The sequence below is a fragment of the Vidua macroura genome, chromosome 24, assembly GCF_024509145.1.
Source record: "Vidua macroura isolate BioBank_ID:100142 chromosome 24, ASM2450914v1, whole genome shotgun sequence".
Taxonomy (NCBI): Eukaryota; Metazoa; Chordata; class Aves; order Passeriformes; family Viduidae; genus Vidua; species Vidua macroura.
In genome coordinates, this window is record NC_071594.1 from 5,930,178 (window position 1) to 5,944,281 (window position 14,104).

Here is a 14,104-nt window from a genome sequence, read left to right on the forward strand (position 1 = left end):
GGGGAGCTTTTGGCGGGGATGTGGGGGAAGCAGGGACAGGTTTTGGGTTCAGAGTGTGAGCAGGAGCAGCACGTGGGCAGCAGAGGTCACAGCGTTCCTGCACAGGTCACCAGCTGCTGCTTGGCTGCAAAATGGGGTGATGCAGATGGGGGGGTAAATAACTCAGTGGTGTGAACAGGGCTCTTTGCAGGGAGAGGGGAGGTTTGGGGGCCCAGGGCCACAGGCAGGGCTGTGTTCCAGACCAGGGCTGTGCTGGAGGGAGGACTGGCAGGATCTGTGGGATAACACACTGCCCGACTCCCCCAGAGCTGCATCGTGACCCACGAGTCCAACGGGATCGACATCATCACGGCCCTGATCCTAAACGACATCAGCCCCCTCTGCAAGTACCGGATGGACCTGGTCCTGCAGCTGAAGGTGCACGGAGGCCTGGGCTGGGGTGGTGGGGACGTGTCCCTGTGTCACTGCGCGTGTCACTGTGTGTGTCACTGCGTGTGTCACTGCGTGTGTCACTCTGTGTGTCACTGCGTGTGTCACTGCGTGTCACTGTGTGTGTCACTGCGTGTGTCACTGCGTGTGTCACTCTGTGTGTCACTCTGTGTGTCACTCTGTGTGTCACTGCGTGTCACTCTGTGTGTCACTGCGTGTGTCACTGCAAGGACTCGCTGGCAGGGTCACGGGGTGTGCTGTGGGGTGAGGTTGGCACTGGAGGGGACCCTGCCTGTGTCAGACCCTCGGGTGTGGGAGCAGATGGGCTCGGTGGGGCAGGGCTGGGGCATCTCCACCACACTCAGATGCCCCTGGCACAAGGGAGTTGGCGGGGGCACAGGATAATTCTGCCCACCCCAAAGCCCTGGGCAGTGGCAGGGCACAGCTCCCCTCACCAAGGGCTTCTCCTCACCAGGACAATGCCTCCAAGCTCCTCCTGGCCCTCATGGAGAGCAGGCACGACAGCGAAAACGCCGAGCGGATCCTCATCAGCCTCCGTCCCCAGGAACTGGTGAGGGAACTGGGAATGTCCCACTGAGCTCCCAGCCCACAGCTGGACGTCCTCTGCCCTGGGTCGTGCTGCAGTTCCTGCCTGCCCTGCCCCACTGCTGCTCCTGCTGCCCAAATCCTGGCTGGAGGAGGAAGCAGGGAGTGGGGAGGAGCTCAGTGCCCCTGTGCTGCCTTGCAGGTGGATGTGATTAAGAAGGCCTACCTGCAGGAGGAGGAGTGTGAGAACGCCGAGGTTTCCCCCCGGGAAGTTGGACACAACATTTATATCCTGGCGCTGCAGGTAGGGAGCTGTAAAAGCATCCTGCCAGGCTGTGCTCACGGGCTGCACTTTTTCCTCCATAATTATGCACATTTCCTTCAGCCAGATCGGCCTCCCTGGGGAGCCAAATGTGCCTTTGGCCGTGGGGAGCAGCCATGGCTCGCTGGCCATCCTGCACCCCCTGTGCCCCACGTCCCCTCCCGTGTCTGCTGGTGGCTGCCTGCCATCCTGTGCTCACTGTCACCATCCCTGTCCCCCTCCCAGCTCTCCCGACACAACAAGTCTCTGCAGCAGCTCCTGAAGCCGGTGAAGCGAATCCAGGAGGAGGAGGAGGAGGGAATCTCATCCATGGTATGGAGAGGCACAGCCCCCGCAAGCTGCAGGGCTGTAAAAAAGCCTTTGCAGAGCCCACCTGGGCTTTGTTGTTGAGGATTTGATGGATTTTGGTGTTCCCCAGGGGATTAAAGAGGGAGAGACACCTTTTAGCCAGAAAAGCCCAAAGGTGTGTGTGCCCTGCTGTGGGGTGACACAGCCTGGTGGCCCCGGGGGGGTCCTGCCCTTACCCACCTCCCCCCTTCCCTTCAGAAGGGAAGGGCCGAGTCCTTTGCTGCTGTTCCTTGCCCAGGTACCTCAGATCCCGACAAGATTCAGCAGGAATGTGATTTCCCCGGGGGTTTTGTGAGCACTGGTTTGTAATTTGTGGATTAGCAGCACTTGGATGTAATTATTGCAGGGAATCGATTGTCTGTCACCGCAGGGAGCACTCGCACCCCTCATGGAAGCTTTAATTCATTTGCTTTTCCCTGAAAACCTCATCAGCTGCAGGAGGTGTTGAGGCACGTTGTGGGAACAGTCAGATCCAGCTTCTGGCTGGATCCTCATCCTCTCCCTTTCCCTCTCCCCATCCAGCTCAGCCTTAACAACAAGCAGCTGTCGCAGATGCTGAAGTCAACGGCCCCAGTGCAGGAGGAAGAGGAGGATCCGCTGGCTTATTACGAGAAGCACACGTCCCAGATCGAGGCAAGACCTCCTGGCCGTTGGCTTTCCAGCCTGCCCCTGCTCCATGAATCCCACCTGGCTCCAGATGCCTCACATCCGATTATTTTGCACCAGGAGCTGTCCCCTCTTCCCACCCCCGTGCTGCTCCAGGAACTGAGGGATGAGCAGCCCCCTGGACCCTCCCCTTCTCTCCCAGCAGCAGTGGGATGCAGCTGATCCAGCAGCCTCATCCTTGGCATGGATTCCCCCATTCCCACACTCCCACTTACCCCAGCCAGGGCTGCCTCTGCTCGGGGCAGTTTGGAAGCTTTTAAATGAGTGGCTGACAATATTTGTACCCTGTGGAGCAGGAAGGAGGAGGGGAAGGCACAGCTGGATGTGGGAAGGAGGAAAAAAACACAGCAGGGCAGGATCTGAGGGCTCTGCTTCCCGCAGATCGTGCGGCTGGACCGGAGCATGGAGCAGATCATCTTCCCTGTGCCTGGGATCTGCGAGTTCCTCACCAAGGAGACCAAGTACAGGCTCTTCACCACCACGGAGCAGGACGAGCAGGGCAGCAAAGTCAGCGACTTCTTCGACCAGTCCTCCTTCCTGCACAACGAGATGGAGTGGCAGAAGAAGCTGCGCAGTAAGAGCAAGGCAGAGCCTCCCCCAGGCTGCCCCGGTGGGAATGTGGGGGGCATTCCTGCTGGGAAAGGGCTGCAGGAATTCCCACCTGGGAATGGCTTTGCTGAGCTGCCCGAGCTCTGCAGAGCACCACACACCTGGCAGAGTGCAGGGAGTGAGGGTTAAAATCCCAGCCATGGGGCTCCTCTCTGCTCTCAGAGCAGTTTCTCCACAGGCTGAGGGGCACCTTGCTCACGTTCCCTGGGATTCCAGCTGAGGTGTTTTCCCTGGAAAGCCCATTCAGTTGCCTTCCCCTAAACCAGAGTTGTAGCTGCACATGGGAAATACAACCTGTTTCTCTGCCCCCTGCAGACCTGCTCAGGGGCTTCCAGGGTGGAAATCCTGGCTGTAAATCCCAGGAACCAGAATATGGCTACTGGGATGCAGCTGAGGAGTAGTGAAGGAGCTGTGAGGGAGGACAGAACCAACCTGATTCCAGGGTCTCAGAGTAGGTTTCCAGAGGGCTGGGAAACCAAGGAATGTGAGCAGAGCCACTTGGAAGGTGCACTCCTAACAGATGAGCAGGGATGTTTTCAAAACACTTCATGAATGGTTTGAAGAAGGTGGGAGGCTGGGTCAGTCTGGGGGCAGCAGCTGCAGAGCCCACAGGGGTCTGGGATGGCAGGGAGGGCACAGGGGCTCCAGGAGGGCACAGGGGCTCCAGGAGGACCCGGTTGGCACGAGGCTGGCTGAGGTTTGTGTGTTGCCTCCTCTCCCCCCAGGCATGCCGCTGATGTACTGGTTCTCCCGCAGAATGACGCTCTGGGGAAGCATTTCCTTCAACCTGGCCGTCTTCATCAACATCATCATTGCTTTCTTCTACCCCTACGTGGAAGCCACTTCCATGGGTAAGTGCCCCAGCATCTGCTGCTCCTCGGGGTGGAAGGAGCAGGTCCTTGGGCTGGATGAAGGCAGATCCTTGGGCTCCTACAACCCCAGGTCCTTTCTGCTGGATAAAGGATTTCAGGATTTCAGTTTCCAGCCCTCCCACCCCTTCCTTCTCAGGGAAACCTCTTTTCTCCTGGGCTGCCCTTCTCCTGTTTGTACAATGCGGGGAGCAGTGATGGATGTAGCCTCCATCACCTACAGTGGTTCTGAGCTCTCGGATAAAAGATGTTAGAAAATGTATCAGTAAAAACCATCTGAACCCACACAAATCCTGCAGTGCAGCATCAGCATTTCTGATAAAGAGCTCATTAGTGTGGCTGGACAGCCTGGCAGCAGCAGTGCCCCTGCCTTTAGCATCCATGTGTTCCTCTTGCCAGGAGTGCTGGATTCCCCGTTGATCTCCCTGCTCTTCTGGATCCTGATCTGCTTCTCCATCATGGCCCTGTTCACCAAGCGCTACGGGGTGAGGCCGCTGCTGGTGGCCCTGATCCTGCGCTCCATCTACTACCTGGGCATCGGGCTCACCCTCAACATCCTGGGGGCTCTCAATGTGAGTTCTCCACCTGCTGGGGGATCAGGAAGCTGTCCCGCGTTCCCAGGGCACGGCAAACCCCACTCCCTCCCGTTTCTGGCTGTCCCCAGCTGACCAACAAGATCGTGTTCGTGGTGAGCTTCGTGGGCAACCGAGGCACCTTCATCCGTGGCTACAAGGCCATGATCATGGATGTGGAATTCCTCTACCACGTCGGCTACATCGTGACCAGCGTCCTGGGGCTCTTCGTGCACGAGCTCTTCTACAGCATCTTGGTATGATAAATTCAGGTGCTTGGGGGCACAGGCAGCCTGGCTGCTGCTTTAGGAGCTGGAAGGTTCCTGTGACACCTCCCAGGGGCTGATTGATAGCGGAGAGAACAATTCCCTGTGCTCTAATCTTTGCATGGGCTGAGCTTTCTGCCTCCTGACAGTATCTATTGCTGTCTCACTCCTGGTCCTGGGCTGTATCTCTCCTTCTAATATGCTGTGTGCTTTATCTGGGTCAGCTGGGAGGCAACGTGAGCTGGCGAGGGCAGAGCCAGGGTACATGTGGCCTATTCTTGGCTCTCCTGCTGTGTATAAGTCATCCATTCTTCTCTGCTTCCCTTCAGTAAGATGGGAAACTTAAAGGCTTTGTGAGAAAAGTTAGTCAAGGTCTGCTGAGCGATCCAAGATCTCAGGATAAAAGGGGATATAGATAGACCAGGCATTATCAAGAGAGGCACCCCGCAGCATTTCTTTGCTCCTGGGTCCTTTCAGCTGTTTGACTTGATCTACCGTGAGGAGACCTTGTTTAATGTCATCAAAAGCGTGACGCGGAACGGGCGCTCCATCCTGCTGACAGCCCTGCTGGCCCTCATCCTCGTCTACCTCTTCTCCATCGTGGGCTTCCTGTTCCTGAAGGATGACTTCATCCTCGAGGTGGACCGGCTGCCGGACAGCAAAGCCAAAGGTTGGGCAGCGCTCGGGGTGGTGGGACACTGTGGGGTGCTCCACACACATCTCAGGGTGTGCTGTGTGGGTTTTGCGCTGGGAGCGCTGGTTTTGGGGTCGCAGAGAGGACAGCTTTGCACTCGTGCTGCACAGAGCAGGCTTTGGGGTTAGTGGTGGCAGAGAAGGGGGCACAGAGCTACCAATGAAGGGTCAGCTCTGCGGGGTCTCAACGCTGAGAAAAAGCTTCTGGGCCTAGAAAAAGTAGGAGAATATGAGGCAAGTTTTTCCCAGGAAGGTTGGCATCTTCCTGGGAGCCCATGGCAGTGGTTTCCTGGGGAGAGGTGCTGCTCTCACAGCGCTGGGGTCTCTTCCTTGCAGATGATCCCTTGGGGATGCAGAGGAACGTGGAGACCTTCATGGAGTCGTGCAGCAGTGACAAAGTCAGCTGCTCTGCTGCACCCACTGCCTTGGAAGGTAAGAGAGCCCCGTGGAAATGGCAGCTGTGCGTGGCAGCGTGGATTTGCCAGCCAGCTGAGGAAAATCCCAGCTTTTCCAAGGCAGAAACACAATCCTCTTCCTGGGACATATTGGGCAAGAGGCCTGTGAATTTTGCACTGACCCTGGCATAAAAAATGTTGGGGTGGATTCATTTAATCAGAAAGGAAGTGGGAGCTGCAGGAGCATTTGGCTGCTGGAGGAGCTGCTGGGATGTTGCTGGCTGGGACATCACAACAGGCAGCTGCTCCTGTGTCACTGCCACTGCAGCTGGAACCATGCCACTGCCAGGGGCTGGTGCTCTGCCCGTGCTCTGAGTCCTTGCCCTGCTCTCGTCCCCAGAAGCCGACCCGGAGCAGTGGGAACGTGCCTGTGACACGCTGCTCATGTGCATCGTCACCGTCCTCAACCACGGCCTGCGCAACGGCGGCGGCGTGGGGGACATCCTGAGGAAACCCTCCAAGGATGTGAGTGGGGACAGCACCTGGGACTTCCTTCTTCTGCCAAACCCTGCTGCAGTCACTGCTGGCCCCTCTTCCTGGGAGCTGCAACACATCCAGCTCCATCCCTCACGTTCTCCTCCTCCCCTGGTGCCTCAGGCACAGCTGTGTCACAGGGCTGGCTGGAGCAGGGCTGTGCAAGACGCCCAATTCTCCCTCTCATCCATTACAGGAGTCCCTGTTCCCTGCTCGAGTTGTCTACGACCTCCTCTTCTTCTTCATCGTCATCATCATCGTCCTCAACCTCATCTTTGGGGTCATTATTGACACCTTTGCTGACCTGAGGAGCGAGAAACAGAAGAAGGAAGAGATCCTGAAGACCACCTGTTTTATTTGTGGTGAGCACTGGGAATACAGGAATTGCCCCAAAGCTCCTCCTCTCCTCCCAGGCTGGGGGAAGGAAAATAATTTCAGATGGATTCTGGTTTTTATTTATCATTGCAAGACTTGAGTCTGTGCCTTGAGGGGTCACTGCACTGGGAGGGGTTTAAACTAGGACACAGCTGGAGGGAAATTCTAGGAGTTGTTTCTCACCCTGATAATGAGGGAAATTCTAGGAGTTGTTCCTCACCCTGCTAATGAACCCCACATTGAGGGGTTCTTGTCACTGTGCATCTCACTGCTGAGACCTTCCCTTGGCCAGTGGGGGGGAAAAAAGCAGCATATCACTGGGGAAATGTAATAGACAAAATGCTCTGGAATCCTTTCAGACAGCAGTAGGCATAAAAAAAAAAAGAAAATAAAAGAAAGCCCCCAGTAAATCTCTCTGCTTTTTCCTCTAAAGATCCTCTGGGTTTATTTTACTGGGCAGAGGCAGAGCCAGCAGGACATGGGAAGAAATGGTTCCCTGTGAGGGTGGTGGGGCCCTGGCACAAGGTGCCCAGAGAAGCTGTGGCTGCCTCATCCCTGGAAGTGTTGAAGGCCAGGTTGGACAGGGCTTGGAGCAACCTGGGATACCTTAAGGGGGTGGAAGATCCCTTCCAACCCAAACCATTCCATGATTCTCTGATTCTGTGCTTTTAAACAGAAGTCTCCTGAACCCCCAGCTGGTTTGGATGTTTCTGTGCTAATTATTGAAAGCCGCTAATTATTGAATGTCGCCTTTAGGAGGGGATGCACTGGGCTGAATTTCCTTCCAGATGTTTGCTGCTCACTCACCTCCTCCCCTCCCCATCTCTTCCCTGTCCTCCTCCACCCTTCCCTGCCTTTCCCAGGGCTGGAAAGGGACAAGTTTGACAACAAGACCGTGTCCTTTGAGGAGCACATCAAATACGAGCACAACATGTGGAACTACCTGTACTTCATCGTGCTGGTGCGGGTGAAGAACAAGACTGACTACACCGGCCCCGAGAGCTACGTGGCACAGATGATCAAGGTACAGGTGCCCCTGGGGCAGCTCCTTGGCTATCCCAACCTGCCTGCCCCAGGAACAAGGGGCTGGCCAAGGGAAAACAGCTCTGGGAAGTCCTTTTGGAAAATATTGGCTAATGGTGCAGTGCCTGAGATCGTTCTTTGCTGTTTTTTTCCACATGGTCTGTTTGAGGGTTTGCCCCGTGAGTTGAAGGGTTGAGCCAAGCAGGGAGTGGGGCTTCAATGGGGTTTCTAGGCAAGGGAGGGAAAGGAAAGCAAGGAAAGAAAAACTCCTGCACTTGAGCTCATGAACCAGCCTAGAAATGGACCATGCATAGGAAAATTGCAGATTTTTGCAAAGAGCGTTTCTTTAATCTCTAAGCACAGGGAGGCTGCCTGTTAAACCCTGTCTTCCTTCCCTCCTCCTCTCTGACCTCTCACCCCAATTCCCCTTGTCTGTGGTCACGTTCCCAGAACAAGAACCTGGACTGGTTCCCCCGGATGCGAGCCATGTCTCTGGTCAGCAATGAAGGGGAAGGGGAGCAGAACGAGATCCGCAATCTGCAGGACAAACTCAACACCACCATGAAGCTCGTGTCCCACCTCACCTCCCAGCTGAATGAGCTGAAGGAACAGGTATGGGAAATGGGAAACCCCCTGTGGGAACCCTCTGTCCTTCCCAAAATAGCCACTGAGGGCAGGGAGCGGGAGGCAGGTCCTGCCCAAGGCAGCACAGTGACAAGCGCAGGGCTCCTGCCGCTCTTTTTTGGGGGAATTGGGGACACCTGGGACACGTGGGTTTGGGAAGTGCCTCACCAGCTCAGAGTTTGCTGGCAGAGGCTCAAAGCAGCACAGTCAGACGCTTGGGAAGCACATCCAAGAGCAGGAGGGCCTGGAATTGCCTCAGCGTGTCCTTGTTGGAATTGCAGATGACGGAGCAGCGGAAGCGCAGGCAGAGGATGGGGTTTGTGGATGTCCAGAACACCATGAACCACTGAGACACAGCTCCAGCCACCGAGGGACTGCACCTGTGTCAGCTGAGGAGGCTGCTCCTCCCTGGGCTCCAGGCATGGATTGTCACTGCCTGGGGACAATGGACCACATGGAAAGGGCTTCCCAGGCAGCATCTCCCTTAGAGTGCTTGTAAGCAATGCCAGGAGCAGGGACAGGCCGGAGCCCACCCCACACCTGGGCCCAGGTGTTTTTCTAACACCCTCGTAGGAAGATAAACCATACAGGACTTTCATTCCTCATTGCAATAACTCTTTTTATTTTGCAACTGTGGAGGGTTGTATCTTTATCTCCATGTGCTCCAGCCCCTCGGCTGTGGGGTAAGTAGCTGTAGGGCCGCACTATTTAACTTATTCCGAGTGCCACTTGTCCCTGTGGATATTTGCCAAGCAGCCCTCGTTATCTGCTGTGCCTGCTCCACGCTGACCCCTCTCCATTTACAGAATTCTCTTCATCCTGTGGTGCAGTAAAGAGCAGCTGAACTCAAGGAGGTGGATTTAATTTAATTAACTTGCCAGATGAGGAGCTGAGCTTGTCCTAGTGGGAGCTAAAAGTCTTTTGCCTTCTGTGGACCAAGGGTCTTTGGGCAGCAGTAGTAGGAGCCTGCAGGTTTACAGGAGTTCACTGTGAAGGGGTGTCCTGTGTTTTAGTTTCATCTCTGGTGTCATGTTTTACCTTTTTTTTTTTGTTGTTTTGTTTTGGTTTTTTAGTTGTTACCGTTGTTACTTAAGAACTGAAGTGTAAATTGCCTTAACTAAATTAAATACAGAATCATGTTATAATAAAAACTTCAACGTGGTAAAGAAAGTCCCCTCCCTGTGCCCTCTGGTGTGTGATGGGGCTGTCAAACAGAACCCAAAGCAGGGCTGGCACCCAAGGTGCTCCCCAGCCCTCTGCTCCAAGCTCCAGGTGTTGCACATCCCCTGCCAAGCGCTGCCATGAAGAGCCACCACGAGCACCAGCCTTGGTTCCTGGAGCTCTGGACCAGAGCCTGCTGCAGTTTCAAATTCTTTCACTGCCTGCCAGGAAATCACTGCTGAAACCCATAAAAAGGAGCAGCTGTTGGTGCTGTGGAGCCCTGGCACAGCTCTGCTCCAGACACTCATCCTTCCCAAGCCAGCCCCAGCTCCAAGCCCAAGAACAGACACTGATGAAAGCAGTAAAGCTCTAAAAAGGAATAAAAAAGCCCATAACAGGGAAGTTGCAGAACACTTGAAATGTGTTTATGGCTCCATCTAGCAGCATGTCATTTAATCCTGCCTTCACCCTCAGCTCTGCACTAACCCACACATCCCTCTTCTCAGGCTGGGGGGAATCTGCACAGAGCTGGCTCCTCCAGCAGCAGCAGCTCTGCAGCAGCTGATTAAAATCTCAATTAAACTCGTGCAGTGCTCCACTGTCACCATGGCAAAGTCACCCTCCGTCCTCTCGTCTTCTCCAAAGGAAAATAAATGTGGTGATTAAAGTTCTCCCTCCCTGCACTGCCCTGGTCCCTGGGCTAACACACAAACACAAGCACAGAGAGGTTTTCACATCCTCTCTGTTCTCTTCACAAGAACATTTAAAGCTGCACCTCCTCCCCCTGGGCAGCTCCTGCTTGTTCCATTTTTTGAGGTACAAAGGGCCAGGTTTGACACCACAAAGATCCCTTCCCTCCATTGCTCCAGCATGGATGTGTTAAGCTCTGCCCCAGATTCTCAGCAGAAAAAAAGGAGGCACTAAATATGAAGAACGTACAGGGTAGGGCTGAACAAAAATCCTGTTGCTAAGAGGAATAAGTGGTTTTATTCATCATGGCAACACACAGAGCTTCAGGGATATGTACAATGAGAAGCTGAGAGCTGGGCCCTCACATCAAGTCCTCCTCGGGTTTCTTGGCAGAGAACTTTTCCCGCAGTCTTTTCCACGTCCCTTTTTTCCTGTCTTCCATCTGTTTCAGAATGTCTGCAAAAGGAGAAGGGAGACAGAGATGGGGCCAGAGGAAGATAAGCAGGAAAGCAGAGGAATGAAACCCTCTTAAAGCAGCTCTGCCTTCCATCTAATTTCCTTTCCTGACTTTTCTTCTTAATGAATTTTCATTCCAGGCCCGAGGCGAGGTTGGTTTCCCTTCCAATCAATGCAGGGAGTCTCTTATCACTAACAGCTGATACTCAGTTTCCACGCACTGCAATCAAAGTTAGGAACTGGAGCAGAACAAAACTGCTCTGGCTCCCAGCTCTGCCCTTCATAAGGGATGTGGTGACAGCATTGCTGCGTGGGGCACCCACTCCTTCCCAAGGTCTGCCACAGAAGGAGCACAAAGGGAATTGGAAGATGGTGAAAAGAGAAGCTGAGCTCAGTGTTGGGCTGACGTAGCAAACGTGTTCCTTCCACACACATCTGACCCCACAGAGCCTTTGCAAACCCTCTATGGTTCCTGACAGTGCAAAATCCAATTGATTCTTCACCCCAAAATACTGACTTACTCCTCAACTGAGTTATTGCTGAACACACTTCTCATCCAACACCTCCACAGAATTGCAGGCAGCCCCTTGGCACCCTCCAGTGCCAGGGGCTGAGGAGGGATGCAAGGTAGCACCCCAAAACCCAGAATGTCCCTTTCCCCTGCCCTGCCCTCTCAGAGCAAGCCCAGCAGCAGTACCTGTGGCCAGGACCGTCCTGCAATTCTCCACTGTCACCCCGGTGAAGGTGGTGTCTTTCAGGCGTGGGTACTTCCCAGGAGAGCAGGAAAAGGAGGGACAGAGACAGAGAAGTCACTTGTAGTGCATGAAAAAGGTGCAAGTGTCACCAGCTGGCGCAGTCTCAGCTGGGATTCTGTTCATCCACACCAAGAACCAGGCCGGCCCTGTTCACCCAGCAGCTGCCCTGGGTGACCACAGGCACGGCTGCATCCACCCCTCAGCTGTCCCTCAGGCATTCCAGGAATGCTGCCATTCCCAGGAATCCTGCAGCAGGTGGTGGCTCCCCTCCAAAGAGAGGGGCAGTGGCCGGTGCCACAGCTCTCACCTTGTTTTTGTAGAAGTTGGTGTGGATCCTGACTAAGCTCTCGTACATTTGGTCACAGGCCTCGGGGTCAGAGATCTGCAGGGGACACAAGTGTCACACAAGTCTGGTTTTACACCTCCACAGCAAAAACCCTCCTCGTTCCAAGGGACAGCGGCCATGAAGGAGCAGCTCAGAATTCCCAGTGCACTGCTGGATACTGTCCATCTGCTGTCCTGCTCCAGGCTTTTCCCCTCCATCTCCCACCAGCTCAGCCTGCAGGAATAACAACAGCTGGGATTTCCAGAATGGATCTGAAACTCTGCATCAGCAAGGTCTGGCAGTGAATACACGGCCCCAGAGAACGGCACTGGCTGGTGCTGTGAAATCTGTGGCCCTTCCTGCTGCGAGGCCACTTCTGTCACCTGCCTCATGGCAGGGAATCACCCAGGACAAGGTGCCAGGACTCCCTGTCGGGGGCTAAAAATAGCCTGTAATTGATTAGGGAAATCAGCACAAATGACAAGGAACAGCTTGAAGGGTAACTGGATTTCTATTTCAGCTGGAAGATCCGGCTCAAGCCAATGTCTCTGCTTAGCACAGCCCCTTCTCAGCTGCTTTTCCAGTCTAAAATGTTTTCCCCGTTGTTTGGGGTTCTTTTTTTTTGGTTTGTTTTTTTTTTTGGTACAATGAGCCCAGCTCACCCCAGACCTCAATGTTGGTCCACGAATGGTTGAAACAGGTCAAGAGTAAAAATACCACCAAGAGAAAGTGTCAGGACAAAGTAGGGAGAGTAAGGAAAAGGTCTCTGCAGGAGAGAGGACACAGGGACAGCCACATCCCCCTGCAGGTGATCCCCACCTGTGCCCTGCAGCCCAAACAGGCCCTGCCAAGGCTCCAGCAGATCCAGCCATTACAAGGGTGGCACAAACAGCATCCCTCCCCTGGAAATCCAGCAAATCTCATTCCATCAGATGGCTAAAGAAGCCCTGTGGCTCTAGTTCCCCTCTTAGAAGCTCCTCCTGCCAGCACATTCAGCCTCTCTACACACAAATTGCTACCACTGCTGCAGGCATCAATTCAGATTTCCAGGATCAGTGGCAGCTTTGGGATCTTGGAGCCAACTGGTGCAACACATTAAGCTGTCCTGAGCATATGGAAAAGCAATAAAACCCTTCCCAAAATGCCTGCTGCAGACTATTCTGGTCACCAGTACAGGATTAGGAGCCTCTAATGGCCCCTTGAGGTCGAAACCGCATCTCTGGAACAATGTTTTTATGCTAAGAAAGGGCACATTTGCATTCTGCAGCAACACCTCCGCGCCTGGGATGGTCTGCAGCCAAGTCAGGCATCAGATTCCCTAATTTATTTCAGCAGCAAAGCCTAAACTCCAACAGAATTACAGCTGGAGGCGGAATTCAATTGTAAAACCGCTGCATTCCATCAGTGTCAGGCCGTGCTGCAGCATCCCATCATCCCACCCTCGAGGTAAGGAGATCACAGGAATTAACTGGATTCCAGCACGGCTGACAAATTCCCAAAGCCCTGTACCCCACTCCCATAACCACAGGAACGGGGTTCTCCAAAGAACACGGCGTAAAGGGTGCAAGAACTGGGTATAGACCAGTTATCCTGAGGATAAAACAGCTGTTCTGGGTACCAACCAGGCGTGCTGAGTATAAACCATCTGTCCAGGGCACCAACCGGGTGTCCTGAGTACAAACTGTCCTGGTCACAAATTGTCCTGGGCATAAACCATTTATCCTGGGTGCAAACCAGGTGTCCTGGTCACAAACCTGGTGTCAAAGGTACAAACCAGGTGGTCCTGGGTACCAACCTGATGTCCTGGCTACCAATCATTTGTCCCAGGTACATCCCAGGTATGCCGGGCACAGTTTGCCCCGTGGAAGCACAAGCCCGTGGCCGGTATTCCCGGGATGTGCGCTCCAAAGGCTGCCGTGCGCTCACACTCCTGCCCTGCCCGGGAGGAGCCGGGAGCAGCAGGACTCCATCACCCCTGGGGCTTCCGTTCCTTCCCACCTCAGGATGTCCTAACACTCCAAGAGGGAGTTTTAGGGAGGCCCGAGCGCAGCCTCCTGCCGGCATGCAGCCCAGCGAGCCCCGGGGCAGAGCCGCGTGTGAGCGCCGAGCCCTCAGAGCCCCCTCAGAGCCCCCTCAGAGCCCCCTCAGAGCCACCGCCGGGCCGCTCCCCGCGCCCTCCCCAGGCCGGCGCCGCGCGGGTGCCGCCCTCCCGCCCCTCACCGGCGTGTTCTCGCCCTCGCGGAAGGCCTGCGCCACCCGCTGCCGCAGGAACGAGCCCAGGTCCCGCTGCTGCTTGGTCTCCTCCACCGGCCATTCCTCACAGAGCCGCAGGAAGCGCCGGTACCGGCTGGCGGCCATGGCGCCGGGTCACGTGCGCCGCTCACGTGGCGCCGCCGCCGGGTCACGTGCGGGCGCGGCAGGGCGGGAATGCCTGAGGGGGGAGAAA

General features: G+C 55.1%; 2 protein-coding genes across 2 annotated transcripts in view; one reads left to right on the forward strand and one right to left on the reverse strand.

The window, feature by feature from the left end:
- The window catches only part of ITPR3 (inositol 1,4,5-trisphosphate receptor type 3), a 36,208-nt gene extending 26,767 nt beyond the window's left edge, over window positions 1–9,441 (forward strand). The window contains exons 43-58 of the mRNA XM_053997958.1: window positions 307–417; window positions 905–1,000; window positions 1,178–1,279; window positions 1,523–1,609; window positions 2,168–2,278; window positions 2,693–2,885; window positions 3,646–3,771; window positions 4,189–4,361; window positions 4,454–4,618; window positions 5,105–5,297; window positions 5,657–5,752; window positions 6,116–6,240; window positions 6,446–6,611; window positions 7,488–7,648; window positions 8,098–8,259; window positions 8,553–9,441. Of these exons, the coding sequence (XP_053853933.1) occupies window positions 307–417; window positions 905–1,000; window positions 1,178–1,279; window positions 1,523–1,609; window positions 2,168–2,278; window positions 2,693–2,885; window positions 3,646–3,771; window positions 4,189–4,361; window positions 4,454–4,618; window positions 5,105–5,297; window positions 5,657–5,752; window positions 6,116–6,240; window positions 6,446–6,611; window positions 7,488–7,648; window positions 8,098–8,259; window positions 8,553–8,621 (2,136 nt within the window). The 3' untranslated portion in view covers window positions 8,622–9,441. The remainder of the gene's footprint in view (window positions 1–306; window positions 418–904; window positions 1,001–1,177; window positions 1,280–1,522; window positions 1,610–2,167; window positions 2,279–2,692; window positions 2,886–3,645; window positions 3,772–4,188; window positions 4,362–4,453; window positions 4,619–5,104; window positions 5,298–5,656; window positions 5,753–6,115; window positions 6,241–6,445; window positions 6,612–7,487; window positions 7,649–8,097; window positions 8,260–8,552) is intronic.
- Window positions 9,442–10,400: 959 nt separating this feature from the next.
- LOC128818541 (ubiquinol-cytochrome-c reductase complex assembly factor 2) lies at window positions 10,401–14,076 on the reverse strand. Its single transcript, XM_053997961.1, has 4 exons — window positions 13,879–14,076; window positions 11,641–11,715; window positions 11,276–11,345; window positions 10,401–10,578 (listed from the first exon to the last, which is right to left on the reverse strand). Exons 1-4 carry the CDS (start codon window positions 14,014–14,016, stop codon window positions 10,484–10,486), a joined length of 378 nt encoding a protein of 125 aa, XP_053853936.1. The 5' UTR covers window positions 14,017–14,076; the 3' UTR covers window positions 10,401–10,483.
- Between the last annotated feature and the right edge of the window lie 28 nt (window positions 14,077–14,104).

Bases quoted from the DNA above. Each gene is read 5' to 3' on its own strand.
- LOC128818541 (XM_053997961.1), bottom strand. From the start codon at position 14,016: ATGGCCGCCAGCCGGTACCGGCGCTTCCTGCGGCTCTGTGAGGAATGG. The intron at 11,716-13,878 runs GTGAGGGGCGGG...TGTCCCCTGCAG, and splicing joins GCGAGGGCGAGAACACGCCG to ATCTCTGACCCCGAGGCCTG. The intron at 11,346-11,640 runs GTGAGAGCTGTG...TCTCCTGGGAAG, and splicing joins CCAACTTCTACAAAAACAAG to TACCCACGCCTGAAAGACAC.